This window comes from Ascaphus truei, chromosome 5 (genome assembly GCF_040206685.1).
Source record: "Ascaphus truei isolate aAscTru1 chromosome 5, aAscTru1.hap1, whole genome shotgun sequence".
Lineage (NCBI taxonomy): Eukaryota > Metazoa > Chordata > Amphibia > Anura > Ascaphidae > Ascaphus > Ascaphus truei.
Genome location: NC_134487.1, coordinates 286,460,488 through 286,487,391, shown reverse-complemented (window position 1 = coordinate 286,487,391; position 26,904 = coordinate 286,460,488). Strand labels below are relative to the sequence as shown.

The 26,904-nt window shown below is 46.2% G+C and overlaps 1 protein-coding gene across 4 annotated transcripts in view; it reads right to left on the bottom strand.

The window, feature by feature from the left end:
• Nucleotides 1-60: 60 nt before the first annotated feature.
• The window catches only part of KIAA1549 (KIAA1549 ortholog), a 115,497-nt gene continuing 88,653 nt past the window's right edge, over nucleotides 61-26,904 (bottom strand). The window contains exons 10-20 of one of the 4 annotated variants that reach the window (XM_075602490.1): nucleotides 24,090-24,268; nucleotides 16,272-16,480; nucleotides 15,113-15,234; nucleotides 14,089-14,294; nucleotides 12,928-13,151; nucleotides 11,397-11,541; nucleotides 9,323-9,649; nucleotides 8,316-8,368; nucleotides 4,545-4,696; nucleotides 3,997-4,169; nucleotides 61-2,301 (exon numbers count right to left, since the gene is read on the bottom strand). In XM_075602490.1, the coding sequence (XP_075458605.1) occupies nucleotides 2,050-2,301; nucleotides 3,997-4,169; nucleotides 4,545-4,696; nucleotides 8,316-8,368; nucleotides 9,323-9,649; nucleotides 11,397-11,541; nucleotides 12,928-13,151; nucleotides 14,089-14,294; nucleotides 15,113-15,234; nucleotides 16,272-16,480; nucleotides 24,090-24,268 (2,042 nt within the window). In that variant the 3' untranslated portion in view covers nucleotides 61-2,049. The remainder of the gene's footprint in view (nucleotides 2,302-3,996; nucleotides 4,170-4,544; nucleotides 4,697-8,315; nucleotides 8,369-9,322; nucleotides 9,650-11,396; nucleotides 11,542-12,927; nucleotides 13,152-14,088; nucleotides 14,295-15,112; nucleotides 15,235-16,271; nucleotides 16,481-24,089; nucleotides 24,269-26,904) is intronic. The other 3 variants (XM_075602493.1, XM_075602491.1, XM_075602492.1) reach the window with 3 other exon arrangements.

Genomic DNA, 26,904 nt, shown 5'->3' with positions numbered 1-26,904 from the left:
GAATGAACAACTGACTGAGCCACCTGTGCTGAAGCGGGGATATCCCTAATACCTGGCCTGTTGGTGGCCCTGGAGAACTGGAGTTGGCCGCCCCTGGTCCAGGGCATCTAAAGAGGGATACCCAAACTACCCGTGACCCCGGGCAAAATACTACATCGTGGTCTCATATTTGATGGCAAGCTGTTTGCACAGACAGGTCTTGCCCCTGCTATTCCACCCCCCACAGTTGCCAGGCAATTAGAAATGTAACTCTACCGCACAAAACAATATGGCCGCCGTGGTTAGCTTTGACATAGCAGCCAATAGAATACCGCCACGTCATCAGGAGAAGTTACAGTTCTCATTTGGTGACACTGCAGACAACTTCAGCTCTAAAGAAACTGGCACAATTAAAGATATCAAACTATCCAGCAATGTGTGGCCCCCACTAACTTCTGTCTATCGGCCCCTAAGAGCATATGCACTTTTTAGAACCTCTCTCCTGAACCCTTCCTTATTTCCGACCTCCACGCTCCAGTCTTTTCTCTTAGCAGAAATACCCCCCCCCCCCTCTCTCCCCGTTTCTTCAGGATTATGCTCCTATCTTTAACCAATAAACATCTACAAAGTCCATTTATGGCGGTCGAATAAACTCCCCCCCCCCCCCAACCTGAAAAGTGTCACTCTAGGTCAAAGTGAATCAGATTCATTGTGATATTTTCACGAGTGGCGGTGAATTTGTCAGGGGGGAAAAAAAATGTAATTTAAAAAAAAAAAAAAAAAAGGCTAAATTTTAAAACTCTGAACCCAGGAGGTTTGAATCTCGACAGAAAAATGCACCATCGTAATCCCAACTTTACAAATGCATGACAAAGAAAATTATTGCAGCCGCAAAGGGGCACCCATCTGTAGCCTAAAAGTCCAGAACCGCTGATCTTATTACAGCAATTAAAATGTGATGGTGTGAAGGTGTACAGAGGACCAGTACTTTTATATTTACAAACTTTCCATTAAAAGCTTTGCAGAGGATGAGGTTTATTTGGAAAGGGCTTCTTCTCCTCCTCCTCATTTTAGAAATGACTTCCAACGAGCTTTGCCCCATTCTAAAAAAAAAAATATATATCTAAAAAAAAAAATATATATTTAAAAAAAAAAAAAATGTTTTGGGATCTTTTAAACCCGCTACAGTACCACTGCTTTTTTTTTTTTAACAGCACTTCAGTCACTTACTAGAACACATCACGCCTCCCCTTTAATACACACATGCCAAACGTCTCAGGCACTCACAGGTCACCCTAGTCTCACAAAAGTGTCAGCTCTTCAGGCAAGCCACCTGCTGCTCCCTTCCACTTCTGCATGTTGGATTACATATAGGGAGCTCTAGCTGTGTTATTATTGCTTGTACTATGTGTTACCTATGGCACTTTGTGATTGTAAGCTCTTGGGCGCCAGGATGCCTGAATTACCCTACCTTGTACAGCACTCACATTCCGAACAGAGTTTTTAGCAGGTGAGAGGTGTTTTAACCCCTTTACTGCTGAAGGCGCCTGCAGCCCGAGGCTTAGGCAACGTGGCCATTTACACGGAGGCAACAAGCAAGGGTTGGAAATCAGCTCCACAGGCCTGTGGCAGTGAAGAAGTTAATTTGTAACTCTGCTCCTCTCCTTGCCCCTTTCTCGTCCCTTGTATTTGTCTGATCTCCCTTACCGGCTGCCCAACGGGTCACCTGCCAGCGCATGTGTCATTATCTGCCCAAGTGGGTGTTGGTATGTGTCCGCCTGGGCACCAGGCTTTGCATGGACCGGGGCAGACACAAGGTGATGCTCCTAAATAAAGTTTCGCCTGCAGTACCAAAAGCATCCCAGAGCCAGTCCTTCCCACAATGCATTACTCTGCCACCCGCTGCTGGTCCATTTAGGTCTTAAGTCACGGGTTTCTCCACTCTTCTCTCTTACAGTGTTGGCATGGACTGCACCAGCTGGTTCCTCCTCTTCCTCCGATTCTCCACCATTCCCGACCAGCCTGGCTTCCATTGGAAGCGAACGTTATGCCAGCTGCGCCCAGCCCCAATCAGCTGTGGTAGGAGGGCACTGCCGCCTGCTTCTGGGAGAGGCGTAGGAGCTCCTCCCGGATGGCCTTGATCAGGGACGCGGAAGAGTGGCCTGGGTGGAGGTCCTCGGCGGAGCCGGAGGGGTAACAGCTGGAGGGCGCCTGCAAGACACCGGGAGGGGGGTGAGAAGAGGGCGCGGGCTGGCGGCCGGAAACTCGGTTCACCTGGAACAAGGGAGGAGCTGCGTACTCCTGGAGCCCGTGAGAGTGACCCTGGAAACAAAATCAACATAAAAAGGGTTCAGTGTCACCGTCGCATCACCCCCATATAAACCAAACGGCTCAGGTATAATAAAACAGGCCCAATAAACCTCCCCACGTAACGGGGGTGCTACAGGCGAAAAACTAATGCGCAGAAAATTCCTCGGAGAGAAACAGAAGCGTTACGCAGACCCCGGATAATGAATCACAAAGAAATAAAAACATAGAAACAACTTCCATCGTTAAAAAATATACATGGCAGCAATGTGTGTGTGTGTGTGTGTGTGTGTGTGTGTGTGTGTGTGTGTGTGTGTGTGTGTGTGTGTGTGTGTGTGTATGTATATATATATATATATATATATATATATATATATATATATATATATATATATATATATATATATATATATATACAGTGGTTGACAAATCACCAAAAAATCTACTCGCCACTTGCTTGGGCCAATAGGAGCTCGCCACGATGTTAAATCCACTCGCCCGGGGCGAGCAAATGTATAGGTTTGTCGAACACTGTATATATATATAGCAACTGTAAATATTCCTGTATGTTCATTTACATGTCTTAGGCAGGTCTGCAACCCTGTCTTTCACCATTATCACCCAGCACACAGCACTTCCACTGCAGCAAGGGATTCTGGGAAATGACATGCAAATGAGCACACAGTGCCACCTTTTATCTCAAGCTCCTATTACAGAGCAACCCTTAAGCCAATGCATGCTGCTTTAAACACAGCTTTTAAGCAAAGGCTGGGGTAAGATGCAAAGCCAGTAAACCCACTCACAGACATGTTTCAACCTTGATGGGTCTCATCAGATATATATAAAATAATAATGTAGTGCATTGCATCATCATTGTTGGTATTAACTTGTTAAACCTGGGCATTAATGAACAACAATTCTATTTTTAAGCAAAGATAGTTTTTTTCATGATGTCATTTTTCAAATCCATATATTGCCCCAAAACTTCAGCCTTTTGGGTCTTCGTACCTTAGGTGTTATTAAGACTATACATGTCTAGACAAAGCAGTTAATTGCATCAAGTGTTCAGCAACACACACACAAATTGCTGAACACTTGATCATTTGATGCAATTAACTGTATATATTTATATAGCCCCAACAATATACACAGCACTTTATAAGAGAGATAATGCAGTACTGTGAATTAAAATACAATAAGTGCAACATACATAGTAAACACCAGAAATCACCAAGTAATAATACATTGCAAAAATATATTCATTTTGTGATAAGACGGTCTGTAAATAAATATATGGGCACATTATTATTCTTTTTCCCTTGTTCCTTTCCGTAAACTCATTCTGCTGCCATCATTAGTTACACAGATAAAGGAGAAGTAACAGCAAGTAACAGATTACTTCTGGGTTATCTAGGACTGGTGAAAAAACTAAAAAATTGTATTTTTCACAGAAACCAAGAGTGTAAAATGTTATAGCGTTACTGATATTATAACGCAGACTATCACGTTATAATGAAAATATCACAGATTTTCCAAAGGATTCAATGGCAGTGAGAAGGCAGAATATCCCAAAATATACCACCATCGCATGGCAGCAGATGCAAAAAAACCAGGCTACATCTGTATATACCAATCACCCCCCTTTAGATACAAGATTTTCGTGATTAAAACCCAATAGCCCAATCTCTAGGAAGGAGACGGCTCACTCACAGGGTCTCTGTAAGGTACGGTTCGTGCAGCCTCTTCATCAGGATGATAATACGAGGACCAGGTGGGCCCTGGAGGTTGTGGTTGTCCGCCCCGGTTAGGGGGCAGTTCTGTGGCCTGGGCGCCCATCCTGCTTGCAATTCCCACCTGGGTCAGTTGATGGATCTGGGCAGAACCTGCAGCGAGACAAAAAATGAGATTCCTTCTGCATCCACATCGAGCCGGGACCGAGAACCTGGAAGTAGGGCAGCTAAAGAATCCATGCAAACTCTCCATTCCCTACTTATGCCTCCCTCGGTTATTCACTGAATACTCAACTCAGAGGTAGACCAGGGACTTCACATGGTTTCCATCCACACCGTAGGACACAGGTTGTTTCAGGCATACCGAAAACAAGGCACTTATTGCAACTGAGGAACTGGATTAGGGTATTTAGACTGTACTTTAACCAGCGACCAATGTCCAAGAGGTTAGCCTTAAAACATGGCAGCATCCATGGAAAATTGTGCAGATTGGACCCCACCCGCCATAACCAGCCAAACCCCAAGTACCTGCTGTGCTCCCCAGGGGTCGAGGTCTCGCTACAGACAGCATCTCATCCGGGTACATCCCCCTGGCTGGGTACTGTGGCTCTGCCTGCTGTGGCTCTGCCTGTGCCATCTCTGCTGAGGGCAGGAAGCCTGATCCGAAGCCTGGGCTTCTGCTGGCAAGAGAGAAGGGGCACAGAATGCGTGAGGGTGGGAGCCTGGCCGAATAACCCTTGGGGATACAAAGCAACACAAAATGCACCCTCCTGTAAATGGTAAACACGAACAATGGTTGACGTGTGATGGTACTAAAGGGGGGCGGAGTACCTCTACTTCCTTGTTTACAAGCCCAAAGTACCACTACTTTAATATTTATGCAGCTACAGATCCACTCATTTTCCAATGGGAATGTATTCTAGAAAGAACGTCTGCCTCTGTTTTTACAGCCCGATTGTAGAAAAAAATACAGTCCCCTGGCTTTGCCCCAATGCTTGAAGAAGTACTCCAGGTGGCACTTGGTTTCATTGGTTTAAAATAGGTTTGAAACAGTTTATTTCAGCTCCAGGGACCCCTGGCTTCCTGGGATACTTACCCCAGAAGGGGGTGTCTATTAGCAGGGCTATTCGGGGCTATTGAAATGGCAGCTTTAAATGTCCCACTTCCTGCGGGACAATAAGGAGCCACGACGTCATCCCTGGCAGCCTCCTATTGGCCCACGTGACGTGGGACATTTACACATCAGAGATAGACCGGCACCGCCTTCTGAGGTTAAAAAATCACCCCTAGTTGTGTCTTTAATAAGTGAGGATTTATTTCAAGCCACTTTGATCACTGCCAACAAGCCACTAAAAACGGCACGGAGAAAAAGGATGATTATATTTTGTAAACTGTAATAATATTGAAACAAATATTTCTGGGGGTCAGAAATATTGGTAAAATGCTTGTTTCCATAATGTGTTATGACTTATGTGCCCTAATTCATTTTATGTGGATACAGTGTGCAGTATATTCTGAATTGCTCTGCACTACATGCTATATACACAATGTCAGACACTGATCAGTAGAAGATGTATACATCGGGCTAAGCATTCACCTCGACTAGAGATTATCTACAGTTTAGTGTTATTAATGCCCCCAAAAACGTGACACAAGAGATGTGGGTGAGTGAGTTGTCAAGTGACCAAACTGCTCCTGTCAGGTTTGTGCTGGCAACGTTTGAATGTTATCCTCAGACTGCTGAGGAGTCAGAGGACACGGATTTCAAGAGGTGTGTATACCAACAGGAAATGCAAGAGGTGTGTATACCAACAGGAAATGCAAGAGGTGTGTATACCAACAGGAAATGCAAGAGGTGTGTATACCAACAGGAAATGCAAGAGGTGTGTATACCAACAGGAAATGCAAGAGGTGTGTATACCAACAGGAAATGCAAGAGGTGTGTATACCAACAGGAAATGCAAGAGGTGTGTATACCAACAGGAAATGCAAGAGGTGTGTATACCAACAGGAAATGCAAGAGGTGTGTATACCAACAGGAAATGCAAGAGGTGTGTATACCAACAGGAAATGCAAGAGTTTAACAACAACATGTATATCAGGTCAAATTACTGGCAAGTCTTCCCCCTGCCTCTCCTTGTAAATGATGCAGGTGGTGCCCTGTCTATTACCTGGTGAATCTGATAGATTTTTAAACGGTGGAGGGACACTACAATATCACTTAATCAAAACTGTGAGGTTTGGAAAGCTCTGCACCCGTGAAGAAGAGACCTGTGAGGTTTGGAAAGCTCTGTATACATGAAGAAGAGACCTGTGAGGTTTGGGAAGCTCTGCACACATGAAGAAGAGACCTGTGAGGCTTGGAAAGCTCTGCACACACGAAGAAGAGACCTGTGAGGTTTGGAAAGCTCTGTGCACATGAAGAAGAGACCTGTGAGGTTTGGAAAGCTCTGTACACATGACGAAGAGACCTGTGAGGTTTGGAAAGCTCTGTACACATGAAGAGACCTGTGAGGGTTGGAAAGCTCTATACATGTGAAGAGAGACCTGTGATTTTTGGAAAGCTCTGTACAAATGAAGAAGAGGAATGTGAGGTTTGGAAAGCTCTGTACACACGAAGAAGAGGCCTGTGAGGTTTGGAAAGCTCTGTACATGTGAAGAGACCTGTGAGGTTTGGAAAGCTCTGCACAGATGAAGAAGAGACCTGTGAGGCTTGGAAAGCTCTGCACACATGAAGAAGAAACCTGTGAGGTTTGGAAAGCTCTGTACACATGAAGAAGAGGCCTGTGAGGTTTGGAAAGCTCTGTACATGTGAAGAGACCTGTGAAATCGCTGTGCACTTATTTAATGCTAAAAGGTATCACAATCTCCAATGAATCCTCACTTCTCCAGAACTAACAGTCACCAGAAAACACACTTAAAAGTACAATGCCTTCCTTTTTTTGCAGGTGGGCCGGTGGCACTTGGGCCGTGTGAGATGGACCGAGGATTTAGAGGTGAATGGGGGTGCAATCTGTTTTCACAATCAGTGTTCCAAGCACAGCTCCTAAGTCAATGGGCCGTGACTGGGTTATATTGGTTAGTAACCCATGGCAGACTGCAGCATCCAGGAGCTGGACGGCCTGCTCAGGCAGCACTGTGCCTGTTCAGTTGCTTTTGCTTCTAATGTAGCTCTAAAAACTTAAGCTACCAAGCGATTAAAAACTTGCACTTAGTAACATATACTGACTTAACCCTTCCGCTGCCAGATGGGCCAGCAACCCAACGAGAACGCACCAAACTATGCAACTCTTGCATAGCATTTAATGTCCATCCCCCTCATATAAGATAATTTTTTTAACCCTAATTTTTGCCAATTTAAAATCAGAAAGTCTGACTGTGAATAGTGCAGGGACACAAACCTCAGTGAATACAGCGCCTGTTGCATTTTCTAGGGATACATTATTGGACAGGCATAATTGAGTAGAGAATGCATTACTGTGATAATAAGGGGCGAGTTCTAAAGTATAGATTTTAATTATTACAGTGAACAATCTGGGTGAAATTGGACCTTCCCCCCCCCCCCCCCCGCAAAGCATTGCAGGCTTCTCTGGCACTGGCTGGGTTATTAACCCCTTGAAACAGGTTACATTATTGTCAAGCAGACGCTTTCCAACGTCCTGCCTACCCATAAACACCGGCAAGGTCGTTGTGACTAAAACTAGCAGCTTCCAAAGGAGGATCCATGTGCCTGCTGACTTCTAGCAGAACCTGTGTGACCTTCACCAAGTCCCTTTAACGTCTGCCATGTGAGGCGCAGGGCAGACTGCCAGCTCCCGAGAGCCTCAGTATCCCGGAGTCACCGCACCCCACCATTTGGCATTAGATAACCCACAGCCAACTTTAGGAATATTTGGAATATCACTTTCTATTTACCATCCTCAAAAGCCCCTACTTACTGTACGTACAGGCCTCCAGTTTAATCCCTTTCTGTTTTTATAGATTAAATATGGGATAAAAACATTTCCAAAATTCGGTCAGGTAAGTTTTGCACGTTTAACATTGGTATCGAGCATACTGTACCCAGCACCATTACTTTTTACTGCATTATAAATATATATATATATTATTTTTTGTTTACTTAATGGAACCACAACCAGGATAGCCTCCTAGTATATACCAAAACACACACACACACACACACCCATTTTTTTTTAGACTCATCACAAGTGTGTACAGAGCTTTCCAAACCTCACTGATCTCTGTCTCTCGTGTGCACACTGCCCCTCCTCCAACCTGGCCAGTGTCCAGCCGGCTTACCTCATTACAAGGCTGGGAGCGGAGGCTTGGGGCATTCCATAATCCATGAACCTCTGAAAGGAAAGAAAACCGTGTCAGTGTAACCCCGCAGCTCTGCAACCCCGCAGCTCTGCAACCCCGCAGCTCTGCAACCCCCCGCCTCTGCAAACCCGCAGCACTGCAACCCCGCAGCTCTGCAACCCCGCAGCTCTGCAACCCCCCGCCTCTGCAACCCCGCGCCTCTGCAACCCCGCAGCTCTGCAACCCCGCAGCTCTGCAACCCCCCGCCTCTGCAACCCTGCAGCCCCGCAGCTCTGCAACCCCGCAGCTCTGCAACCCCCCGCAGCTCTGCAACCCCCCGCAGCTCTGCAACACCCCGCAGCTCTGCAACACCCCGCAGCTCTGCAACCCCGCAGCTCTGCAACCCCGCAGCTCTGCATTCACTATAAGAAAATATATACCTGTATAGAAATTTAACACAGAATTCAGTCAAATCAAGAATGTTTATTCCAAGCCCATTCCTGCCAGAGGGGCCCAGGGAGCAATGTCTTACAGACCTCTGAATTGGGTTTTTATTTAGTTTAATGTCCGATATTGGATTACAGATTAGTGATCAGCTAGAAGATTAACCCTTTGTGCATAGGCTGCTCTCTAGCAGAATAGCATTCTATACGAGTCAGGATAAGCAGTTTAAATTGCATTTATCCATAATGTCATTCTAAACTGAAGTAGTTCAGTGGTAATGATCTTTGAAGTGGGTGAACCAAGTTTGAATCCCAATGTCAGCTCTTCTTGTGACCTTGGGCAAGTCTCTTTATCTCCATGTGGATCAGGCACCACAATTAGATTGTAAGCTCTGCATATCATTAATTTAATAGGAGCATCATTATTACTGTATGTATGGCTCTTATGGTCTACAGCTGCAGTTCTAAACGTAGCAAGACTAAAATAAAAGAAGGGGTTATTGCTGGTTTTGGAAGGGTTACAGGAGTTTTATATACTGTAGGAGAGACCTTAGCTTCACTTACATGGAGGTGGGTGCCCATGGCTTGGTGAGGAGGATACGCAGCCCCCCATTGTGTATTTCCCCGACTTGTTCGAGCGGGGGGGCTGCCGACAGGCTGTCCCGAGGTGCCTCCAACCTGCACGCCCCCCGGAGTCCCTGAGACCTGGCTGCTGGGGGCCACCAGAGCGAAAGCATCATCCAGCAGGGACTGCATGGTTTGCCGGACCTCTTCAATGGAAGGCTGGGGGACCACATACTGGGCGGGTGGTGGCGCCCGAGGGGGAGAGCCAGGGAACTTGCCCAAGTCTGAGACTGGTGTGGGGGCGTCAGAGGGAAGATCCGGGTCCGACTGCGGAAAACAGAGGTCAGAGGTCCTGATCAGATCATCATTAAGTACTTTGCAACAGAAGGTGGGTCTGAAAAGTCTGAAAATGTTCTACTAAATCTAAATAAAATGTGTTCTCAAAATAAATACATTTTCTTAGATTTACGAGAACAAACAGACCTTCATTCCCAAACCCTTTCCATGTCTGCACTTCACCTTTTCTCACCTACACTTCTCCCATCACCCTAACACCCCCCTCCCATCACTCTCACCTACACTGCTCCCATCACATCCCTCTCATCCCATCACTCACCTACACTGCTCCCATCACATCCCTCTCATCCCATCACTCACCTACACTGCTCCCATCACCCCTCACATCCCCCTCATCCCATCACTCACCTACACTGCTCCCTCCTATCTCCCTAACATCCCATCACTCACCTTCACTGGTCCCAAACCCCTAACATCTCCCTCGTCCCATCACTCTCACCAACAGGTACACTGCCCCCATCACCTTATCCCCCTCATTCATTCACTCCTCATCCCATCACTCTTACCCGAAGATACTCCCTCTATTTAAAAACACATTCAATTTATAACATTTTAAAAATATTTTAAGAATTATCGAAAATCTGTTTAAATTCATTTTTAACATTTTCATAAAATGATGAGATGAGGGCGAGGTTAGGGTGATGGAAGCAGCGTAGGTGAGAAATGGTGACGTGCAGGCCTGGTAAGTGGGGTTTAAGTGCCCCAGGGGGAGAGAGGAAGGGTTAAGGGTCCCATGGGAGGGTGGGATGGTGTTAAGGGTCCCGTGGGGAGGGTGGGGAAGGGGTTTTATCCCCAGGGGGAGGGGAGAGAGAGAGAGGAAGGGGGTTAAGGGTCTTAGGGGGAGTAGACAGGAGGGGGTTAAGTGCCCAAGGGGGAGGGTGGGGAAGGGGTAACTGCCTCAGGGGTAAGAGAGAAAGGCATTTAGTGTGCCATCAGGAGGGTGTGGGGATGGAGGGCTTAACAAAAGGAAAGTGCGGAGAGAAGTTCCTACCTTTCTCTGCTGCAGCCCGCTGCTCTCACATGCTCTCTCTCCCCATGCTCATGATAACTGGTAATCTCCCATATCGGCACACAGATATAACTAAATATCGGTATATCCCTAAGTGGGAGGGGGGGGGGGGCGGAGTATCTAATACTATACTACTGATGTATTAAAAAAAATAAAAACACATACCATTTTGAATGTAAGCATAATACATACAAACTTCCATAAAGAGTGGGGTAAACGTTAAAACAAATGTAAAAAAGTACTCTAATACTACACAACTGATTGTTTAGATTTTTTTTTAAACATAGGATTTTTAATGTATTGCTGTTTTTAAGACCAAATCATTGTTTTGTAATTTATTCTGATTTGTCATTTGAAATTTTGAATACATTTCAAATGAAAACACAATCACAAAAACGCAATAAAAAAAAAGCCAAAATAAAAAACGATTTAAAATTTCAATATAAAAGTATTTTTTTTCGAGCAGAGGTTAAATCTCTCCACTGTCCGCAAAGGCATATCACGTTTAGAGGGTTCCACAGTGCTCCCCTCCTAAATAAATCATGCTGCGGCCCCATTATATTTTTAAAGGGCTGCCGTTGCTAACCTCTTAAGCGCCAAAGGGTCTGCAATGCCGCAGGGCGTCGAAAAAAAATAAATTAAATAGGATGTTTTAAAAACTCCCGGGAAGGCACAGAAAAGGTGCATTCAAATAAAAGTAGCACATACCACATATGCAGAGTTGCTGACTCCCGGGGGCCTCTTGTAAGTGCCGTCACTGTCCGTGGTTATTAGACGGTCTCTGTCTGCGTCGGGGAGGCTCCCGGACCCCTGCTGTCTGCGCCGCTGCCTGGGGGAGCGCCTCGCGCGGGAGCTGCCATAGACAGAACAAGAGGCGTGTACCAAATGTAAGATCTTTGAGCGTTTTACCAAATTCAACATCAAACAAAATAAATAAATATAAAGTTATCCATCTCTGTCTTTTCTGAACAAGCTAAACAAGGGAGCCTATGAAGAAATACATTATTCTCTTGTATATCCCAATATACGCAGCGCTGTATATAAAATGATGCAGTGTGTGTGTGTGTGTGTGTGTGTGTGTGTGTGTGTGTGTGTGTGTGTGTGTGTGTGTGTGTGTGTCCCACACCGCCAGTCACAGGTCTGTTCTGTACTATTCCTGCAAAAACCGGAGTAACACTACTTATATTTCTCATTGACAAGCCCTTCACTCCAATTTTAGAGGAAAGTGAATTTACATTTAAAAAATGTTTTCGTCCATGGTAAAAATATCTAAAAATGTCATCTGTCATGAACATTTTTATTTTATTTTTTACTAATGTACAAACTGAGGATTTATTTTAATAAATCTAATTCTACTTTATTTCTCAAAAAGCCTAAACCATTAAGGCCCATAAATACTTTGCTCACTTATCAATCCACTAGATTGCCATAGGGGAGTGCGAAGTGTTTTTGCAGCCATGCACTGCAGCCTCCTCTGGCAGGAAATGGTTAAATATCTCAGATTCCCCCTGACATAAGGCACACATGCCACTATATTTTTACTGTACTCATAATTACAGCATGGACAGGATCCCACCGACAGTAGCATGCAGCAGTTAGCAGCTTCTCTTGCCCTCCAAAATATGAGACACTTTAGAACTTTACGCCTCTGTCGCAGGAAGCAGCTTGTGTTACTTTGTTACTAGATCGTCTGCTCAGGTGTAAGGTTTTGAGCACAAACATGTCACTTTCATTGGCATAGGTGGCACGAGGGGATAAGCAAAGTCCAAAAGAAACTCCAGCCTCCTATTTATACTGAGGAGTATGTGTTTCTCCATTGACATACTACTGGTGCTTGTGATTGAACCCCCAAGAACCTGTCATTTGTGCCATTAATCGTTACAAGATGTGGGGGTTACCTTGTAACGGAGGTTACTGTCGTTGTGGGAGAAAGGGGAGAACATTGTTTACAATCGGCCACAAGCAAGCCAAGGTGGACTTTTAATGACGTGATTGATGGGCCTGCCAGTCTTTACTTGCCTAGGACCCCCCAAAAAGGTCTGCACTGTCCCCCTCAGTGCTGCCCAGTGGAGGGGGAAAGTGTGTGCTTTTCCTGAAGCAGAACGGAGGAGTCTGAACATACATCAGCCTCACGCATACCTGCAAGGTTAAGAATAACATCTCAAGCCTAAGACAGCTTCTTCCTCATGTAATCAGGAGTTTATTGGTTCTCCACCACAGACGCGGCTAAGCATCTCACCTCTTCCGTGGCTCTATGAACACCGTGGGGACACCGCAGCCCGGGTCCAATATCTTGTCGAACTGCATCTGCACCTTGCGGTACATGCGCTGCCGCTCCTTGGTGTCGGTCATCCCCACTACGTCCACCAGGGGGAACTCGTAGTGCCCCTTCCGCTTGGCACGCAGACGGATCTTGTTGCGGTGGTGCTCGATCTCAGACTTGTGCCGGAGCGTTGTCTGGATCTAGCCGCGGAAGATACGTTTCAGTCACTGCAAGTCCCTTGTTACAGAGTAACCTTGTTGCAATATTCTGTTTGTAGTACCACAGGAGGGAGAGGGAGGAGGGGGTATGATACCTTATATTGGACCAACAAGTAGTTGATATGTTACAAGCTTCCAAACCTCTTGGGGTCCAATAAAGGTTATCATACCCCCTCCTCCCTCTTCCTCCTTTGTTAATACGTGGAAGCACCAACACGGCCCCCCACCCTTCTCTGCTATTCTGTTTGTGAATCTGATGAGGTCATTCATTAACATTCGTTCGTTATGCATTAATTTATTCAAATATTGTGATCTATTTCTTATCATATAATATTGTTGGTAGTCAATGTGGTTTGATAGTAGTAGTGGCAATGTGCCGGGTTTACAAAAGATCCAACTACTAAACATTGGGACAGAGCCCTGTAGACTGTTTGTTAGACACATCTAATCAACATTTATTATATCAATTACCAAAAAGGTGGAGGTGCTTTCTAAAATCTATCCAATTTTCTTTAAATTCCCTTATTTAACAAAATTGTGGCACCATGTACACCCTGGTGACAGGACACACAGACCACTGAATATAGTATTGTGAATAGATATACCATATTAGCAATATATGTATATATTTAGACAGAATGCAAATCAGAAGTTTAGTAATATTTTGGAACAATGGTATTTTACCTATGTGTGATCATAGTATCTTACGCACAATTCACAGTGACAATAACCAATATCTTTAGCTATGTGACCCAGTACATTATAATCTGGAAACATAGTATCATGTTAATAGAGCATCACATGATGCATAGAGACATGACCAACCAGTTTTTATATCTGCCCTCTGTCGTTTATCAAAGGGTAGTTTTCGGCTCCCCCACATCCACACCCCCAGTACAGGGGCATATCTGCTCCTCACCTCCCTGTTGATCTTGTTGGTCTCTGCCTCCCGCTCAGACACAGACAGGCCATGCATGGGCAGGGCCGATATAGGCTGCATGGCAATGAGTTGGATCTTGGTGGGGAAACGTCGGCTGGCCTCGGAGGAGCGCGACATCCGGTCCACATGTTCAAAAATAGAGGCGGAGGAGTGCTGCTCATTACCACTGCTCACTGCGGGCAGCTCTGCGGAAACAAGTCAGACGTTGTCACTGTGGAACAGAGTAACTCCACACGAGACTTATTTATTGCCCAGGGACTCTGCCCATTATACTCCAGTGTTAAAGAGGTGGTGTGTATGGCACTTAAATCTAAAAGGGACAAGTATCACGAGAAACAAACCTAAACAAAAAAGAAAAGGGTGGACCCATCCATATCACCTGTCCCATCTACAATAAGATGACCGTGGCACACACAAAGGGAGAAGTATGGCTTTACAGTGACCCGGGCATCCAAGAAGAATGGACCTGAAATAAAGTCTCACACTCCATGGGGACAGTGCCACCAAAACAGCATGAACGTACTGCCCACCATGCTCGTCACGGCTATTACAGGCAAATATAATGGCACGAGTTTATCTGTGGCTCATGGACCCCTATTTACTACGTTGTAAAGCCATTTTATCCTGGTTGGGGAAGCTTTGAATCAAGCCAAATGAGTGCGGATTTAAGCTCTTCTAACAAGGAGAAGACAGCACATGGAAAAAAATAGGCCAATGAATCTGGCTATTCCATTGCGTGGTGACTCTGTGACAACGACAGAAGAAGCCTACAGCCCACAGGTTCTGTCATTTCTACCACTGGGGCGATAATGTCAAACAGAGAGAGGGACAAACAGAATACCAAGTCTGGAACTCCCACTGCAGTGTTCCATGGTCATAAGAGGATTTTATGCACTATTGCAACTCCTTACAGGGTGACATGGTTAGAAGAACGGAGCAGGAGTGTGGCAAAACCACTCTGACCTCCATTACAGATTCAATGACGCCTCGGAGAATTGCACACCTGCCTGCCGCAGTTTGACTTCATATGGAGGTGCGGAAGGTCTGGCTGACCCTTCCTCCGGAGACTCCTTACTACTGGACGGGTCACTGTCTGAGGATCCTGCATCTGACGGGCTAACCCTGCTAAACACAAGAATGGGAGTGGGGGAAGCAATTCAACCAAAGCCACACAAAAGTAATCAATACACAAGACAAGATGTTCACAACGTTGTTATAATAGAATAATCCAGAGAGATGAATACATATATATATATAGATATATATAGATATATATATACGAGTCATATGAGTCACATTATATATATATATAACATCGCCGGAAGAAGAGATCAGTGTATCTCGAAAGCTCGCACAAATAAAAGCATTTCGTTAGCCACAGAACGGTATCATCTATTTATTTTTTGATTATTGAAGCTCGGCTAACACGGTACTGATACCTCTACATATATATATAGCATACAGTTGTATTTACATTTGCATATTTGCTTTGCTGTGGAGGGTTTTTGTCTCTTTTTTTACTCACCATAACTTAACTCAGTATTATGGTTGGCCCATCCTTTAGCTTCTTTGCATACCCAGTTAATCAACCCCACACTGATGAGACCCATTAAGGTCGAAACAGTCTGTCTGTGGGTGGGTTTTCTGGCTATGCATCTTAACCCTGGCTGTGCTCAAAGCTGTGACCATGCAGCAAGCTTAAGCCTATAGGGAACCATGTTAAAAATGGTTTTTGAAGCAAAAAGTGGCACTGTGTGCTCATTTGCATGTCATTTCCCAGAATCCCTTGCTGCAGTGGAAGTGCTGTGTGCTGGGTGATAATGGGGAAAGGCGGGGTTGCAGACCTACCTAAGCCATGCAGATGAGCATACAGTTGTATTTACATTTGTGTATACAGTATATATATATATACACACATTTTTTTAAATAGTGCAACATTTTTCACGTGGATGCTCTATGGGTGTTGATCACACATGGTGTCCACCATGACAAATTTCCCACTCCATTTAACTTTTTACATTAAAAAATGTTTTGCAGAGTGTGCAGGTAATCTGTGCGTGTCTCTGATGATGCTCCTCACATTATCCTTGTTTTGGATATATATATATACTGTATTTATTATTACACACACACGCGTTCCTATAAAGCCCTGCCTTTCTCACCTCCCCCGATGCCGCCCGACTTTGGGATTTTTGGATGAACCCTTGGACTTCGGAGTTGCGACGTCACCATTCTCAGAAGGGGTTGTGTCCTTGAGGGGCCCCTGCAGCACCGGCGGGGGGGGCTCGTGGACCACCAGGACCTCATCCTTATTGTGCTGACCCAGATGCTGCTTAGCAAAGTCAAAGCCCTTAACACTCGGGGCCTGAAGCTGCCGGGGAAAGAGAGACAGGGCGTAGGAAATGCATGGGGGGTGTATGTGTGACATATTACATATTTTAGGTGAGAGGTGTACACCTGGAATAACATGGAATTCACCGTTAGGGGATCTTGGATTGTCCTTTTCATTTTAGTTTAAAAAAAAAGCTTAAAGATGCAGTTCTACTATTTTCTCCACATCGCAAACTATTAGAAAATTAATTCAACGTTTTCTGTTGTGCAAAAATATTAATTACAAAAATGTACATCCGAGGCAAAAAAATAAAAAGTGGGGAAGATAGGGGGAGAGGGAGAGAGGGGGGAGAGGGAGAGAGGGGGGAAGAGACGGGGGAGAGAGGGAGGGTGAGGGGGGAGAGAGGGAGGAGAGGGGGAGGAGACGGGGAGAGAGGGGGAGGAGAGGGAGAGAGAGAAGAGGGGGAGAGAGGGAGAGAGAAGAGGGGGGAGAGAGGGAGGGAGAAGAGGGGGGAGAGAGGGAGGAAGAAGAGGGGGGAGAGAGGGAGGAAGAAGAGGGGGGAGAGAGGGGGGAAGAGAGGGAGGGTGAGGGGGGAGAGAGGGAGGAAAGGGGGAGAGAGGGAGGCAGAGGGGGAGGGAGAGAGGGAGAGAGAGGGGGGAGAGAGAAGAGGGGGGAGAGAGAGGTAGCATAGAGATCTTACAAGTTCTGACATACAGTAGGACGTATGCAGCATTTTAGACATTGGTACTGCCCGTAACATTATTATGGTTGCAGAGCCAGTGTCCACTTGTTGCCTGTACTGAAGTTGGTACTGTCCGTGGCATTACTTCGGGTTTGCCGCGTGTCTAAAAGTACCAGCTATACGATCTTTCCACAAACTGCATTTACCAGCAGTGGTTACATGACACCTCGATCTCTACGTAAGTAACTAAGATACCCAAGAGGGAAACAAGAGTCAACTCACTTATAATATGGGTTTTAATAAGCAGTGATACTGGTTCAGTGTGATTGATCTATACTCTGGGGCAGATTTTTCCCTCTAGGGTTCAGGTATTCTATATACTTACCAACATCCTGTATATAATGTTTCTATGTTTGCAATGGATACATAAATGAGTTACAGTATGAACTTGTTTGGTCTCTAACTGACATTTTATACCTAGTTACTTCAAGCTGCCGCTTACATTTTTTCCCCCCATTCAATATGTGCATCACACATACAATCTGCACACTGACAAGTCATTAGCTAAGATGCAGATTGATCCGTTCTCCTGTAACCGATCGCTGAAGATTCGGCTTGAGGGTTCTTTCTATCACTGTTAGGGCTGCAGAAGATTACCCAAGATGCAAAGTTCTGTGTGGAGGATCATGTGACCAAGCAGGCACTAGATACAATTAGTGCACTGCTAGAGAGGGCAAAAGGGGTGTGCCAAAGCCAGTCTCAGAAGAGGAAGGGGATGCGACTTTATAAATGGTTGCTATAGAAACAAAAATGCTTGTTACATTAGAATACATTACAAATGTCTTTGAATTTTTTTTAAATGCTACAAGTATTTTCTCATAGTACAAAACGGATTTATTTAAAAAAAAACCACGTAGGATATTGCTTGAACTGCAGCTTTAAGCATAACTGACGTTATTGTCTTGAAAAGACACTTAAAGTGAGGAGAATTCTTTACATTTTTATGTTTCACAGGATGTATGTATGTATTTATATAGCGCCATTAATGTACATAGCGCTTCACAGTAGTAATACACGTGACAATCATATAAATATCAAATAATACAAATAACAGATCATGGGAATAAGGGCTTCAGATATAAAAGTAACATTTAGGAATAGGAGTCCCTGCTCTGAAGAGCTTACAATCTAATTGGTAGGTAGGAAGAACATACAGAGACAGTAGGAGGGCGTTCTGGTAAGTGCGTCTGCAGGGGGCCAAGCTTTATGTATCATGTGTAGAGTTAGCCACGGTGCTACTCATATGCTTCTTTAAGCAAGTGTGTCTTAAGGTGGGTCTTAAAGGTGGATAGAGAGGGTGCTAGTCGGGTACTGAGGGGAAGGGCATTCCAGAGGTGCGGGGCAGTCAGTGAGAAAAATTTAAGGCGGGAGAGGGCTTTAGATACAAAGGGGGTAGAGAGAAGACATCCTTGAGCAGAACGCAAGAGTCGGGATGGTGCATAGCGAGAAATTAGGGCTGAGATGTAAGGAGGGGCAGAAGAGTGTAAAGCTTTAAAATTGAGGAGGAGAATTGAGTGTGAGATGCGGGATTTGATAGGAAGCCAGGAGTGATTTCAGCAGGGGAGACGCTGAGACAGATTTAGGAAAGAGTAGTGATTCTGGCAGGAGCGTTTAGGATAGATTGTAGGGGAGACAGGTGAGAGGCAGGAAGGTTGGACAGCAGGAGGTTACAGTAATTGGGACAGGAGAGAATAAGGGCCCGTGTCAGAGTTTTAGCAGTCGAGCAACAGTGGAAGGGGCGTATCTTCGTAATATTTCATAGGAAAAAGCGACAGTTTTTAAATACGTTTTGAGTGTGAGGGGAGAATGTGAGAGAGGAGTCGAGTGTGACCCCTAGGCAGCGTGCTTGGGCTACTGGATGAATGATCGTAGTTCCAACAGTAAATGTGGAAGGAGGTAGTGGGGCCAGGTTTGGGAGGAAGTATGAGGAGCTCTGTTTTTGCCATGCTAAGTTTAAATTGGCGAAGGGCCATCCAGGATGATATAGCAGAGAGACATTCAGAAACTTTGGTCTGTACAGCAGGTGTAAGGTCGGGGGTTGAAAAGTTAATTTGTGTGTCGTCAGCATAGAGGTGATATTTAAACCCAAGAGATGTGATTAGGTCACCTAGAGAAAGTGTGTACAGAGAAAAGAGAAGAGGTCCCAGGACAGAGCCCTGGGGTACCCACACAGAGAGATCAATAGAGAAGGAGGTGTTAGCAGAAGAGACATGAAAGTACGATGGGAGAGGTAGGAGGAGATCCAGGATAGAGCTTTGTTACGAATACCAAGAGTATGGAGAATGTGAAGGAGAAGAGGGTGGTCCACGGTGCCAAATGCTGCAGAGAGGTCGAGTAATATGAGCAGAGTGTAATGACCTCTGTCTTTGGCAGCATGGCGGTCATTAGTTATTTTAGAGAGGGCTGTTTCAGTCGAGTGAGCAGTGCGAGAGAGGGCAGAGTTGAAACAGGATAGCATAATTTTGTAGTGAAGGAAGTCTGCGAGTGTATGAGATTTCCTCCAGAGGAACGAGTGGAGGAACGCAGCATGCGCGTGTGGGGGAATTTAGCCAGGGTCTGGGGTTAGAAGGGCGAGGACGGCAGAGAGAAAGCGGGGCATGTAGATCAAGAGAGGAGGACAAGGCAGAGTTGTAGATCCTGACCACAACAACTGTTAGTGTAGGATGTTAGATTAATTCACAATTTTGTGCACAGTTTTTCCAGCATTGTTATCTGTATATTGTATCTATGTGATTGCTTTGTCAGGTAACAGCAGACAGTAATTAACACCTTTTTTAATTTATTCATTGCACTTGGGGACAATTGCATGCTCACTTCACAGGTATAAAAACAGTGTGGTATCTTGACAAAGTTCCACGTTAGCACCGAAACGTCACTCTGTCCACCATTAAACACGCTTTCCCCCCTTTTTTGGATCCAGTTTGTAGTGTACAGATCAGCCAGCAGGTGGCACTACTACACTTCAGGCTGCGTGCGATCTTGTGCATGTTTCTGTCACATGGATATTTTTTTAACCCCTTTGCTCCCAGTGACACGCAACACAACAGTAAATGGTGTCAATGTGTATTATATGCTGCTTATCCCCACACTTGTCCATTGTGCTCCCTGAATATACAGTATAACAGCGGTGCGCAAACTGGGGGGGGGGGCGCCCCCTTGGGGGGGCGCAAGATTATGTAGGGGGGGGGGCGCGGGCTGCTTGCGGGGAAACCTGGGGGCGGGCAGAGCTGTGCACGGGCGGCCAGAAGCTCTGTGCTGCTGCTTCTATGTGTCTGTGTCTTGCAGAGGGGGCGGGGCTTCTCTCTGCACACAGACAGCCCCTCCTTCTCTTCCTGTCTGCTTCCCGCACCAGTTTTCAGCAGCATGGGGGGTTGGGGGATCGGAGCATGTTGCCCCCCCAGGTGAAATTGTGTGTGTGTGTGTGTGTGTGAGTGTGTGTGTGTGTGTGTGTGGGGGGCGGGGGGGGGATATTATGTGTGTGTGTGAGGGGATTGAGAGTGTGTGTGTGTAGGGGGGGGATTGAGTGTGTGTGTGTGGGGGGGATTGAGTGTGTGTGTGGGGGGGGATTGAGTGTGTGTGTGTGGGGGGGGGGGATTGAGTGTGTGTGGGGGGGGGGATTGAGTGTGTGAGGTGGGATTGAGTGTGTAGGGGGGGATTGCGTGTGTGTGTGTGGGGGGGGGATTTAGTGTGTGTGTGTGGGGGGGGGGATTTAGTGTGTGTGTGGGGGGGGGGGGATTGAGTATGTGTGTGTGTGGGGGGGGGATTGAGTGTGTGTGTGTGGGGGGGGGATTGTGTGTGTGTGTGGGGGGGGATTGAGTGTGTGTGTGTGGGGGTGGGGGATTGAGTGTGTGTGTGGGGGGGGGGGATTGAGTGTGTGTGTGGGGATTGAGTGTGTGTGTGGGGGGCGATTGAGTGTGTGTGTGGGGGGATTGAGTGTGTGTGGGGGGGTGGGGGGGAGGGAGGGATTGAGTGTGTGTGTGGGGGGGGATTGAGTGTGTGTGGGGGGGGGGATTGTGTGTGTGTGTGGGGGGGGATTGAGTGTGTGTGTGTGGGGGGGGGGGGGGGATTGAGTGTGTGTGTGTGTGTGGGGGGGGATTGAGTGTGTGTGTGTGGGGGGATTGAGTGTGTGTGTGGGGGGGGATTGAGTGTGTGTGTGTGTGGGGGGGGGGTTGAGTATGTGTGTGTGTGGGGGGGAGGGAGGGATTGAGTGTGTGTGTGTGTGGGGGGGGGATTGAGTGTGTGTGTGGGGGGGGTTGTGTGTGTGTGTGTGGGGGGGGATTGAGTGTGTGTGTGTGTGGGGATTGAGTGTGTGTGTGGGGATTGAGTATGTGTGTGTGTGGGGGGATTGAGTGTGTGTGTGTGTGTGTGGGGATTGAGTGTGTGTGTGTGTGTGTGTGTGGGGAGGGGGGGGGGATTGTGTGTGTGTATGTGGTGAGTGTGTGTATGTGGTGATTGAGAGTGTGTGTTGTAATGCAGTGGTGCGCAAACTGGGGGGGGCAATGAGGCGCAAGATTATTTAGGGGGGGCGCAGGCGGCGTGCGGCGAAAACTGGGTGCACGGGCCGGCAGACGCTGTGCGCTGGAGGACGAAAAAGCTGTGCGCGAGGGGCGGCCAAGAAGATGTGCACGGTCGGGCAGCCAAAGATGTGTGCGGGTGGCTGAACAGGATAGTGCAGGTGGCGGCCTCGTGATGGTGTGAGCGCACGCGCAGGGGCTTCGGAGGTACGATGAAGTCAAACGCCCCTCCCGGTGTCTGCCCTGCAATAGCGCTGTGTTCCTGCTCTCTTCCGCTGGGAACCTGCTTCGCTGCGATCCTCTGCAAGTGTAAGGGTCGCTGCCACTATATCACTCATACTATGAATGTACAGAAATAATAAAAAAAAAGTGAAAACACAACATTGAAAACGGAAATAAATAAATAATACTGTAGGTAGGAGTTTGGATGACAATGGGGGGACAGCAAGACAAAAAGCATGGAGGGGAAGGAAGAAAAAAAAAGGGGGGGGGAGAAGGAAGGGAGGTAGCAAAGAGGTGGATGAATGCCCCCCCAAAGGATTGCCTTTGTGCATGTACGCTCTCCCAAGCTTGGCGCTTGGGGAGACGAAACAAAATTGACTTTGAAGTGCGCTCAGCAGCAGTCAATGCACACACACAGTCACACACACAAATAGCCCCGATCCACGCTTGCAAAATGATGCAGGACACCCTGTGCTCATGCTTGGAGAGTTGGTGATGTCACCGCTCTCAGCGGCAGCGTGGACGCAGCCTAATTTTGCCAGCGCGAGCTGTTGAAATATGTAAGTATTTAGACATATTTGGATTTATATTGTATACCGTTTAATAAAGGTTTTTTTTTTTTTTCATGTGATTTTGATTACATCAGGCAGGGGGGGGGCCGAGAAATTTTATGGATGAAAAGGGGGGCTCGGCATAAAAAGTTTGCTCACCCCTGCAGTATAATATGGAAGAACACTGACATACACTTTTATAAAACCCCTCAAAAATTCACGGTGATGCCGTTAGGCACATAAAAAAAATGTAAATAAAAAAAATGTAATTAAAATATGCGCGCTAAATGCATATGTATACCTTGATTGACACAGCCAGACTATGCTGTGCGAAATGTGCGGTCTATGCTGTGCGAAATTTAAAACCCTAATTCTATCAAGACCATTAAAATAAGAATAATAAAGCATGGAAAATCCCCCAATTAAAATAAATCCATGTAATTTGTGGGCTCAGATAATATATTGCCCCTGTAAAAAAAAAAAAAAAAAAAAAAAAAACATTGCAAATAAGCGATCAATCGCTCAATAATAACGTGTGCACACTCACGATCTAACAACCCCAGATCTGTTCATTGTTATTCATGTCCTGGCCACATACTCACTTCAAACATCACTGTATCATTATGTAATCACTGTACCATTATATGGGGTGCTAATCTGGAAGCGCTGTATTCCTACTGCAGGAGGCGGCAGACTCCAGGTTTAACGGGTCACCAACAAGTCAGGTTTTCAGGATATTCCTGCTTCGGCACGACTGAGCCACTTGATTGTGCTGAAGCAGGGATATCCTGAAAACCTGACCGTGCTATTCCAGGCATCTTGTAGTATAAGTAAGGCAAGGGCTAATTCTATGCTAATGGGGAAGACGCTAAAACAGGGGTGGCCAACTTCACTCCGCACGGGCTTTCGACCGGGTGGGATTCCAGGATATCCCTGCTTCAGCACAGGTGGCTCAGTCATTATGACTGAGCCGCGTATGCTGAAGCAGGGATATCCTTAAAGCTTGACCCGTTGGTGGCCCTTGAGGACTGGAGTTGGCAGCCCCTACGTTAAAATGCGCAGCCAGAGCGGGTTGAATGGAGGCTGCCAGAACAGATTACCAACGCTACACCAGAGCGCCCACGAGGCTGCACTGTATATCAGCTCTGGCAGATAATCTATGTGAGACACTATAGGAAGCATGTCAGGGAGAGTTGTGGGCTAGGAACCTGGGAGATGAAACATCACTGAACCAAAGGGGAGGCTCGAAGGGGGGGGGGGGAGAGAGATGAAAGGGAAAACTCAAACCTAACTAACCCCTTCGGGTGTAAGAGAGGGGGCCGCGGTGCATTGATGGGATATGCGCTGCTCGCCTGTCTGGCAGGAAGAGTTCATGCTGATCACAGTCATGTTAACAAGAATACGTGAGGGCGCCTCCCTCCACCGCGGAGTGACGGTGACGCAGAAGGAAGCTCACCAGATGCACACCTCCCAGAGCAAGGTGACAACAGACAAAGGAAGAGTACGGTGACATAGATCTTGTTATCTTGTCGCTTACCCCCCCCCCCCCTCCACCCGCCTGATCGTGGAGATGTCAGGCAGGGCGAGGGGCGGGCGCGCGGCTTGTTTCTCGCTCTCACCTTCTGTCTCTGCTGCAGGTTGCTCATGGTGTCCGGCTGAAAGTCCAGCTTGTCCGTCCGGCAGAGCTTCCAGTACAGGATGACAATGATCACCGTTACCACCAGCACCGGGACCACCACGCCCACAATGATCCACAGGTTCTGCGCCTGCCGCGCAGACTCCTGGACCTGGTCCAGGGCTGGGACATAGAAGAAAAGAGAATAAACCCAAATCAGCGCCACCAAACTCTGGGGGGGGGGGTATGGGGAGTGGAGTAGTAATGTAGTGTTTATATGTCCAGTACCTTTATAATAAAAAGCAGCTGCATAATTGTATGTGTGTCTGAGGGTGCTAGTCGGGTATTGAGGGGAAGGGCATTCCAGAGGTGTGGGGCAGTCAGTGAGAAGAGGTTTAAGGCGGGAGAGGGCTTTAGATACAAAGGGGGTAGACAGAAAACATCCTTGAGAAGAACACAAGAGTCGGGTTGGTGTATAGCGAGAAATTAGGGCCGAGATGTAAGGAGGGGCAGAAGAGTGTAAACGTTGAACAGGGTTAAATGTGGAGGAGAATTGAGTGTGTGACACGAGATTTGATAGGAAGCCAAGATGATGCCATGGGGAGAGGAGGCCGTGGCTTTCTATTGGTAACGGCAGCAGACATGTTTGTAGCAGACTACAAAAAAAAACGTAAATTTCTTTTTACCGGGAAGAGGAGAGCCCCTGGAGACGCCGCCAAACCCCTGGTTTAAGTAAGGTTACAAAAAATAAGAACTGGAGCATGAATTGCAGCTCCAACATGAAGATAGAAAGAAGAAAACGGAATAAAAAGAAGACAAAAACAATCAACATCAAGAACCTCAAAAATAACCACAGAGAACTCCAAAGAGCTGGAAACCCAGTTACGCCCGCTGGTTACAAAAGCATAATAGCGCAAGAAAATAGCAGACAAGACTAAACGGATACGGAGGTAACAAGAGATGAAGCAATATCAAAATGCAAGAGAAAATAGAGTTGTGCAAGACGATCCACAACCGTATAACTGAGGCTGTCCAGATGTATACAACAAAAAACAGAAACACCCAAAGCTACTTCCAATGTGACAAAAATACACAGTGCAATACCTACTGTATATCTTCTCTTGAAAAGGGGTCATTTAGTTTAACCCTTTGGCCAAAGCATCTTAAGCCTGCTGCCACCTCAAGGCCCTTTTGTACAAGAGATATATAGGAATTGCACTGTGTATTTTTGTCACATTGGAAGTAGCTTTGGGTATTGTTGTTTTTTGTTGTATACATTTAGCCAAGCCCACTAGCACTCCTTTTGACACTTATATGCAGTGTTCGACAAACCTATACATTTGCACGCCCCGGGCGAGTGGATTTAACATCGTGGCGAGCTCCTATTGGCCCAAGCAGCACACGTGTGGTACCTGGTGGCGAGTAGATTTTTTGGTGATTTGTCGACCACTGCTTATATGTGTGTGTATATATATATGTGTGTGTATATATATATGTGTGTGTATATATATATATATATATATATATATATATATATATATATACTAGCTGAGAGCCCCGGCGTTGCCCGGGATGTTTGTGGTGTGGGTGTGGCATTTGGGTGAGGAGTGGTCAACGCGGCCCATGTGCGGTGGTAGTGCTGCTGTGGCTGTACTGATGGTGATTGTATCGGTGTGCTGATTTTGGAGGGTTTGGTGCTGATGTGGGGGTGCGGATGTGGGGGTGCGGATGTGGGTGTGCCGATGGGGGAGGTGCAAAGGTGCCGATGTGTGGGTGCTGATGGTGTTGATGGGGGCTGGGAATGGCGGGGAGCCGAGAATGCCAGTGTGCTGGGGGGGCATGGGATAGCGGTGTGCTGATGTGGTTTTGCTGGGGATAGTGTGTGTGTGTATACGTGTGTGTGTATACACACGTGTGTGTGTATACACGTGTGTGTGTATACATGTTTGTGTGTGTGTATACATGTTTGTGTGTATACATTGTATGTGTGTGTGTGTGTGTGTATACATGTGTACGTGTGTGTGTGTGTGTGTACGTGTGTGTATACACATGTGTGTGTATACACATGTGTGTATAGACGTGTATACACATGTGTGTGTAGACATTGTGTGTATGTATATATTGTGTGTGTGTGTGTATACATGTGTACGTGTGTGTATACACATGTGTATACACATATGTGTATACATAGTATGTGTGTGTGTGTGTGTGTACATGTGTGTGTGTGTGTACATTTGTGTGTGTATACATGTTTGTGTGTGTGTATACATGTTTGTGTGTGTGTATACGTGTGTGTATACATGTGTGTGTATACACGTGTGTGTGTGTGTGTGTGTGTATACATGTGTGTGTGTATACATTATGTGTATGTATACGTGTGTGTGTATGTGTACATGTGCGTGTGTGTATGTCTCCATGTGTGTGTATACACATGTGTATATACACATGTGTATACACGTGTGTATACACGTGTGTATACACGTGTGTATACATGTTTGTGTGTATACATAGTATGTGTGTGTGTGTGTATACATGTGTGTGTGTACATTTGTGTGTATACATGTTTGTGTGTGTATACACGTGTGTATGTGTGTGTGTGTATACATGTGTGTGTGTATACATGTGTGTGTGTATACATGTGTGTGTGTATACATTATGTGTATGTATACATGTGTGTGTGTGTGTACGTGTGTGTATGTGTACATGTGCGTGTGTGTATGTCTCCATGTGTGTGTGTATGTCTCCATGTGTGTGTGTACGTGTACATGTGTGTGAGTATACGTGTACATGTGTGTGTGTGTACGTGTACATGTGTGTGT